The sequence below is a fragment of the Microchirus variegatus genome (genome assembly GCF_963457635.1).
Source record: "Microchirus variegatus genome assembly, chromosome: 4".
Lineage (NCBI taxonomy): Eukaryota > Metazoa > Chordata > Actinopteri > Pleuronectiformes > Soleidae > Microchirus > Microchirus variegatus.
Genome location: NC_139805.1, coordinates 11,652,911 through 11,662,287, shown reverse-complemented (window position 1 = coordinate 11,662,287; position 9,377 = coordinate 11,652,911). Strand labels below are relative to the sequence as shown.

Genomic DNA, 9,377 nt, shown 5'->3' with positions numbered 1-9,377 from the left:
GTAGTAAACCATATATATATTGTGCGGTACTTTCAGACGAGATTGATGATTACGTTCCTTGATAAGGTTTTAACATCATTTAGGTGTGTTGCTGCCCTCTACAGGATATATCACTGTACTGTAATAGGATTGACCAATAGCCTCTATTAATGCGTCAGAGTTTTCTGATTTCTCAATTTCTGTGAAAGCTCAAAGTATTTCAAATTTGCAATAAAAAAAACACTTACACTTTTAACACAAATATGCTTTTAATTTCATCAGAGAGTAATCATTATTGAGGAGGACCAAAGTCTGAACCCATGGAAAGTGGTGTACGACAGAAATGCATGATGCATAAAGCGGCTAAGGTGTTGACAGTTTTCCCTGTATCACCACAAATGAAATTGGAATGAATGCTGAATTGGCTTAAAGACGTAATGAGCAGAAACTACATAAAGACAAAGCCTCTAGTCAACTGAAGATGAATTCATAATTCACAACAATTTTTTGGGCAGAATCTAGAGTATAAGAAAACACCAAAATAAATAACTTTGGCTTGACAAATTACAGGAATCAAATATCCAGGCTTCTACCTTAAGTTCTTTTTGGACTTGAAGCACTGTACAGTGATGTTCAATATGACACTACAAATGTCACTTGTTTATGAGAAATAAAAAAAGCAAGGTGATTCTGTATGGATGTCCACTCTGAAGTGTGAAAACAAACTATACTTATAAAGATGCAAGTGTTTGCTGAAGAGGCCAGTGTAACAGTGTGTGCTGTTTTAAGAATTCATATCAGCGTCTCTGTGGAACAAGCTCTGATTTACACAATATCTGCAACACAGACTTTTCAGTGACTGAGGAGTTGATACGTTAGACCTCCAACATCAAGTTATACCCTAGTCACTGTCTGATGATTCACTGGAGCTGGAAGAGGAAGAGGACGATGACGAAGATGATTTATGTTTCCTACTTTTTTGTTTCTTCTTGGGATTCTTCACATGCTCCTTTTTGTGTTTGTTCTTTTTGCTTTTCTTCTTGTGGCGTTTCAGTTTCTTTTTCTTCTCCTTCTCCTCTTGATCAGATGAGGAGCTGGACCTGCTCTGTTTCTTTTTCTTCTTCATGGTCTCCCCATCACTCGATGATGAGAGCGATCTAAAAAAGCACATCAGAGAAAAGTTTACATTTTAACTCAAATTATGAGTCAAATATTATCAGTCAAACAATCACTGACTTAAGAGAACATCTAATTTCTAATCTTAAATAGTTCATTTTCTGTTTAAGTATATCCACTCACACAATCTTTACAAACTGCATATGAATGGTTATTTGGTCAGAGAACTGTAGTATAAATTGAGATATGTATTGTGTGGTAGGAAACGTTACCTCTTTCTGGACTTTCTGTGTCTGTACTTTTTCCGTTTCTGTCGCTCATGTCCATCATCCTCATCATTATTATCAGGGGAACCTAAACAGGGTATATGCAGGAATCCTGAAGTTAGTTTCAATACCGTAAGACTTTTTCAAGACTTTCTCAAAATATTTTAAGACCTTATCGCTACTTCAACCTGTAATCAGTAACACATATTTAACTTACAAAACAGTTTTAGTTTGCAATTACATCTATAGAGCACAACCATACATTGGAACTCATAAGTTGGAAAGGAACAATGCTCAAAAGAATAAATTAAACCAAAGGCAAGGTTTATTAAGATAAACAACAAGTAACACTGTGCATATACACAGAATTGATGGCTACGCTTATCTCTTTCTACAACATATACAAAAAGCCTCAGCAACAGGCTTCAGCCATTGCTGAAATTCAGAGATCTTCAACCAGGAGTCCGCAAACTTACATTTCCCCATGTCTGATGATTTTGGAGTTACTTTTGTGCAATTTCGGATATTATTTTGCACCAGGAAGAGGTTGTTCGCTGTCACAAGATGCGCAACCTCACATGTACGCGTGCTGCCCCGAGCCGATCTTGCAGGGGAGCATGCCTGCGCATCATTGTTTTTAACAAAAAAAAGCTTAGCAGATCATATTTCTTACGTCTGCGATGCTGACCACTCTTCTCTCGCTTTACACTTGGCTGAGCTGCAGGCATGTCATCTTCACTCTCCTCGGTGCTGGTGCTGCTGACATCCAGAACAATGTCCTTCTGGGGGTCAACTCTGACAAAGTTTCGACACTCAAATGTTAAATGGCCCGCTGAAGAAAAAAAAAGAAAAAACAATTAATTAATATATAAAACAGCTATAATGATTATAACTGTTATTTACATTTTAGTATCACAACCATAAACCAAGAAGACAATGTCAGAGTCATTTTTGATCAGCAGTGTTTCCCAAACCTCAAAATGATGTTCTCAACAGTCTTGTTTTATTCAAAATCAAAATTGTTTAGTGATAATGATTTCTTTGTCATATGGAAACCAAAAACATTTATACTATATATATACATATATTATACAGTTCACTTGTTTTAATTATTAAAAAAGACACACCAATGGAGCATTTAACAAAATTGCAATTGATTATTGATTAATTGTTGCAGTCCTGACTGATGATGAGTACAATATTGCTTCTCAAAACCATCATCAATACAGTCTGGATTCAAGTTTTGTGTACAACAAATTGCATGACACCGACATGAGAGGAACTCATAGCAACACACAGATTCTGTGGTGGAACTTGTGAGCTAAAGCTTTACTTACGATATCCACATTTTTTGCACCCGGCTCGAATGTTGTCCTTGTTAGGACCTGTAAGGAAAGTGATATAAACTTATTTAAAAATGTACAAAAAGTATTCGTGCTTTTTTTAAATAGTCATACACACATGCATGTTATCCAACTGCTAGGCACATTATTTGGCACATGAGGCATTTGGCTGATCCCAAAATAATTATTGTGCGTGACATGGAGTCAGTCTGGGTGATTTTATGACCTGAAAATGGGGTTGCGCAATTCCAATGAAAATAATAATAAAATAAATCGATATTGATGATTATCATGATTTATTGATTTATTTGACATAATTACGGATATATATTTTTTGCTCCTGAGTTAAAGCTAAGGTACTTTTGGTGGTTTTAATCTTGTCAGTTACATACATGCGTTATCTTCAAGAGTGTTGCATATACATTTGTTATAGAGCTATTAAGGAAAATAATTGCTACTTAATTATATACATATATATATATGTGTGTGTGTGTGTGTGTATATATATATATATATATATATAATTCTGTACATAATATATATCATGATAAGCTCTAATCCATTTGCTGCTAAATAGTCTCTGTAACGAGCAACAAATACAAATTCACAGCAGCGTCATTTTCACGGAGACATTACAGTTGAGCTCATGTGTGTATCAACAGCTATACTGTAGCTATCGATGGACAAATAAATACAGTTCAATCTGTTTTAAGGAGTATTTGTAAAGCGGAGGGAAAGGACACAGACATTACACAGTGGTTTGGTCCGTGTAATGCTAACTTTAATTTGAGCGCCACTTTGATAAAGCATGTTATTACTATTCTAAAGCACACTGAACATCTGAGGTAGATACATATGAACACGGGCAGTTAAAGGCGTTAGTAAAAGATAAAACCTACCCGGAGCAAACGCTGAATTATCCATGGTGAAGCCGTAAAAGTACAAAAGTAAACCTTTCGATTCTCCAGTCCTCACTCAAAACAACGTCGACCGGAAACATTCCGTCTACCGGGTTCCGCCGCCTTGTTCTGCTTCCGTTATTTGCTGCTGGGAAACCGTGTCAATGACGTGTTACCGCCACCTGCTGTACAGAAGTTGTTCCTCCAAGTCGCTTAATGCATTCAAGACGATTTTGAAAGACAAAACATATATCTATCATATGTCTGTTTAATGTTAAGTGTACAGAAAAGGTTTGACCACAAAGAGTTCAAATTAAATGTGGTAACTTAAGATAAAGTAAAACATGTACGGCGAATGAATCCATCTGTAGTTCCCCCATCCCTGAACATTTCTAAATAAAAGTACCTGTTCCTTTAGGTTTACGCTATAGCAGTAATTTTCAGAATAAAAGATACCGTGGATATAGCATAAAGAGGGGATTGATGGGTGACATACAACACACACCTGCTCATCTTCACGCAGGTGTTTTTCAGTAAGCTCATGACCGCTGATTGCTTCCTCCTCCTCCTCCTCCTAATCCTGTGCCTCCAACCAACAGTCCCGTGTTGTCACTTTGAAGAGAAGCTGCATAAACGAGCCGCAAAATGGAGGGAAAAAAAGAGGCTAAAAGTGTTTGATTTACATACACTGTAAGAGGGAACATGTGGCGGTAATGCACCAAATCGTTGTTTTGCCAACCGCCATGAAACCTCAAAAGAAGGAGAGATCTTTGAAAAAGAACAAAAGAAGACGAAAACTAGCGCAGCATTACGTCAGCTCTACAAAAACATGATGCAGGGAGCTTCAAGATGGCGTGTTCGACCTGATTGGTGGCCCATTCAGACTGGTGAGTAACTTTTGTCAAGTTATCTTAATGGTGGTTCTGTTTTGCTGAATGATAATGCTTAAACTTTGCCCCTCACTGTCAGCTCAATTATGGCTATTATTTGCTCAGTTTCAGCATTGGTTCAAGGTATGCGTCATTGTAAGTTAAATGTTTGGCTTAATGTTAGCTTAATTATTTGGCCTCAATCTGTGTCTCATTGTCAGCCCAATTCTGCCTTAATGTTAGCTGCCTGCTCAAGTTCATCTTTTGTGTGAGCTGTGCTTTATTGGAAGCTCAATTTTGCTTTAGTGTTTGCTCATACGCTCAAAATTAGCCTTAGCTTAATATAAGCCATGATGTGCCTCATAGTTGGCTCAATTTAGGCTTATTGTTTGCTCATACGCTCAATTACTGCTTTGGCTCAATGTAATCTGAATTGTCTCATTTTTGGCTTAATTATTAGCTCAATATTAGGCTTTCCTTAATGAAGCCCATACTTTGTACCAACTAGAAATATTAGAGCCAGGAGTGGCTAAATCTTTTCTTAATGTTGACTCAGTTGTGGCTCAGTTATCTGAATCGACAGCCATTTTGTCGTCGGGTCACAGCAGTTAAATCATTGGTTTAAATAGCGCTGCAACTCATGCTCAAAACTCAAACACTTAAACCGATCCATTTGAAACTGGACAAAACGAGATTAAAAACAAGTTAAAATATGCCACTGTGCTATGTTAATTGACTGTTGGTCAATGGTCATTATTTTTAGTATGTATTCGTTTTCTAATATGTTGAGGGCAGATTCAAGGTTAAACGTGTCTATCTGTCTATTTATCTACTTTTAAAGTAGTCATTAAAATACCTTCTGCTCCCTGCTCATGGAGACCTGGGGTCTGTTTCATAAAGCAGGTTCAACAAACTCTGAGTCTAACCCTGAACTGAGTTGATCTACTCCGAGATGGGAAACTCTGAGTTTTTGGTTCCACAACAGCTGATTTGAGTTAGTTTGATCAACTTGGAGTAGTTTCACCTCGAGTTAAGCACGTGCACCACAAGTATAAAGATGCATCATCAATGGAGCCCCGTTTCAACGAGTCACCATGGCAACGGGGAAGCGGAGGGCTACGTTTTTCACCCCACTCGAGTTGGAAATCTTTAATGTGCTCATACGCTGAGTTCTAGCATGTGTCTAGAAGAAAGTGTAACACAGCTGCAGCAGCAAAAGAGAGGGAGATGCCATGGGAGAACATTGTTGCTCAGGTCAATGCGTAAGTTTAAATGCAGCCCTTTGCAATCACATTTATATTACGGGGAATCTGCTTGAGTGGTAGCTTATTAATTTATTTCCATTAAGTGCAATCCCGCGGGGGAGAAGCGCACTTGGCAGCAGCTTAAGATGAAACATAAAAACATTCTTCAAACAGGTAAGACCTCAGCATAATCTCATTGGGGTACCTCATTTTGATAGTGTTTTACATTGTGTTAAGTAAATATGAAGTGGCTGTTTGACTGTATACCGTTGTTTTATCCCAACATAATGCTGTTTTCACACACATAAATGACTTCTTATCTATATCATGTTCTGTTAAATAAGCCTATTTAAACTAACACAGACCTACTCGGCCAACAGAAAGAAAGCCGATGCCCGTAAAACGGGTGGTGGCCCAGCACCGCCACCTCTAACGGAGGCAGAGGAGCTGGCCCTAAGCCAGAGTGTAGGAAGGCCAGTGGCTGAGGGAATCCCTGGAGGGAGCTCATCCTCTGAGCTTTAAACTACCATTTTGTCAAATGGTAGTTTAAATTATACTGAAACGTATCACTCATTTACAGAGGGGGATACAGAAAGGCCTATAGAGGTAACATCTTGATATGTTATTGATAGTTCTCTTCCCATATACATTTCTTAACATTCTGGTGGAATATAGAGTGACTTTTAGCCTACACTGAAGTATTAACACATTCTCATCCTTTTTTAACAGGACATGGCTGGACAGCAGCAGGAGGGTCCCTCAACTTCCACTGCACAGACTGACACAGTGAGATGGATGTTCAGTAAACATCAGAGATTCATTCAGCGGAATTCATGTGCAACTGTATAATGTCCTCCTTGTATGTATTTCCAGTTACCAGTCAAAGAAATTTATAAAATGCTCCTGCTGAAAAAAAAAAAAACTGACAAAGAAATGCAGTACATGGACCGCCAGATTAGGATGGCATACCTAGAAATTGAAATACTGGAGCACAAGTTAGAGGTAGGTGCATGGTCATAGGTGAATTGTGTTAACTATTTGAACATTAACTTAAACTAGCTCTTGTATTTGCAGGAAATAAAGAAGACCAAATGAAATGTGTATCAGGGCTTTATTTGGTTGCTGTGGTGGTGGTGACTCAATCACTATAGTGATTATGGCATATTGCTCTGACGTAGGCACTGGAAACGGGCTTTCAGCAGGCCTATGGCCGTCTGTTGCTCAGGTTAGACTCTTGATAAATCCTTGAGTCATGAACAGACCCAGGCCACTTGGCCTCCACATTAGAAATGATGTGTGTAGCACCACACACGATCTTGACAGTGCAGATAATGACAGATGTTGAACTATGATGCAGTCTTTAACATTTTGAAAGAGTAGTCAATCCACATGTTCTGCACATATATGCTGTGAATGGACTTTCTATTCACATAATCAGCTTCATTGTGTGATGGAGCTGTGATGAGGATGTGTGTGCCATATATGCAGCCAATCACACTGGGGAATCCTGAAAGAAATTTAAAATCAACACTTGAACACTTTTCAAAAACCAAAAACAATACTAAAACATTTTTACACATTTTGCGTACCATTTCTGCAAAAATATTTGCCATAATTCCTGCAACTCTGGACCTTTAAAGTGACTTCCATCAGAAGTCACTTTTAAAGGTTCCTCTAGTTCCATACATCAATCAACTCCTTGATGGTTTTCACTGCAAATCCAGTTGTGGTTTTAGTTATGAGGTTAATTGGAGGCTGCCAGATTCAGACTGGTCGATGGAAAATGTTGACAGATGTTGACAGTATGGCCCCCAGACATATTCTCATTATCACGTCTGTGACTGTGGCACACAGATTTTACAGACTGTTATCTCGTAGCAGTAGACGTGGTCAGATGCACAATGTGATTCTGTTTCAAATATCATTTAAAAACTGTATATGGACAAATCCATATTGATCAACAGTTTGAGAAAAGATAAACACTTTTTTTTACTCATTTAATCGATGGAATGATCCGTAAAATATTCAGTGACAGTAGTATACTCGATAGTTGCAGCTCTGAACTGAACTGTCTCTTTAACATCATTATATTGAGCAGCACAGACAGACGGGTTCACCAGACAATCATTTGAGTTTGTCACACAGAGAAACCTAAAATGTTGTCATGGCAATTTTGCACAGCCGTGCTAGGACGACCCTGTCCACGTTGAGGAATTACTATTTAAGGTTTAAAGTTAGCTTCCATGTATTTCTATGTGCAATATCAAATATGAACCAGCAGATGTCAGCATTTACACTGTAGCTGTGTCTCAGGAGACTGAAGTAGGTGCTGTGTGAAATGAGATGGTGAGTCCACACAACTCACATTTACATCCCCAATTCCTCTTCTAACAGTGAAATAAAGACGTGAACATTATTTTTAAGCAGTGCTGGCCAAGTTACTTTAAGATATACGTGATTAGTTATATTTACTTAAGTTATTGCATTGTAAAATTAACTTGTTACCATGGAAGTTGCTGTAATAATAATGAGTTCTGAGCATGCTGATATGCTTACTTTATTTTAGCTACATGTTCATTTCAACTCACACACAAACACAATTATCTTTCTCCCACTAGCAGCCTTCACCTTTTTACCAGTTTGCATCAAAATATCCATCAAATCACAGAATGTACATGTTTTCTCTGCCCACACTGCCCTTGTTTTGCCTACTTCATACATCATCTCAAAGTCTTTGTCTCTTCGGGTCCTTGGTGGGTGCCTGTCTGTCAGCAGTTCACGCAAGCAGTTTGCTTCGGAAAATGTCTGAATTTGTTTCAAAGAAATCAAAGTGGAACAAAGGGAGCAGAGGGATAAACAAGTGTGTACAAGGTATATACATTACAGAGACAGTGATGTGAAAAACAAATTGTGCTAATGTGGAGAATGTTGATTGAAAGAGGATTCTGCAGACGGATACGGTTCTACGGATACGACTTGCATTCCTCAACCTCCCATTCAACTAAGCACTATTACCCCCAATCGCCCCCACATCAAAGAACTTCATTACAGAAGCCATCACACATGCACAGAGAGATGAAGAGAGCCTGGGAGGGGGTTAAGATTAACAAGTCCTGTGTCATATCATTCAAACCAAAACGATATCAGCTGCTGGTTGCTTCACCTGGCAGATTTACTAAACACTAAAGATGTGTATTGTAGTTGAATCAAGTGACTTAGTGCTGTCATTGTGCATGGATATGGAGCCTTCATCCTAATAAATGTTGTTTTCCCATTGGAGAGCTCTGTTAGTTTTCCCTGCACGGCCACCCAGGCATGATGCTCATGCTTGTGGGAGCAACACTGTGTCAGGTGGTGAGGTGTGGAGCCTCCATGGCTGGCGCTTGAGGTCAGACATGGGTTTATTTTCCTAGGCAGGCCTCTGTCCAAAAACATCCTCTACAGTTCCTCAGTGTCCGCCAGGTGCTGACCAGACAGTCTGTCAGCAGTGCAAGGAGGAACTGCTGGAAGATGGTCTCTTTCTATCTTTCACAACTATTCATTTACTTTTACAAACTGGGCATTCAGGTTACAGTGTGTTGCATGGATTACTGTATGTTTTTTTTTTAATTTGCAGCATTTCAAGTAAATTGCGAGCTCCAATGGAGGATCAAAAGCTATG

The 9,377-nt window shown here is 38.7% G+C and overlaps 1 protein-coding gene across 1 annotated transcript; it reads right to left on the bottom strand.

Annotated features, from left to right (window-relative positions):
- Positions 1-266: 266 nt before the first annotated feature.
- srek1ip1 (SREK1-interacting protein 1) lies at positions 267-3,707 on the bottom strand. Its single transcript, XM_083888013.1, has 5 exons — positions 3,604-3,707; positions 2,699-2,746; positions 2,035-2,193; positions 1,368-1,449; positions 267-1,136 (listed from the first exon to the last, which is right to left on the bottom strand). The coding sequence occupies exons 1-5, from the start codon at positions 3,626-3,628 to the stop codon at positions 881-883; spliced, it is 570 nt and encodes a 189-aa protein (XP_083744139.1). The 5' UTR covers positions 3,629-3,707; the 3' UTR covers positions 267-880.
- Between the last annotated feature and the right edge of the window lie 5,670 nt (positions 3,708-9,377).

Excerpts from the sequence above, each read along its gene's own strand:
- srek1ip1 (XM_083888013.1), bottom strand. The coding sequence starts at position 3,628 with ATGGATAATTCAGCGTTTGCTCCGG. Across the intron at positions 2,194-2,698 it reads GTGCAAAAAATGTGGATATC|CGGGCCATTTAACATTTGAG; the intron begins GTAAGTAAAGCT and ends TTTTTTCTTCAG. Across the intron at positions 1,450-2,034 it reads GAGTGGTCAGCATCGCAGAC|GTTCCCCTGATAATAATGAT; the intron begins GTAAGAAATATG and ends TACCCTGTTTAG.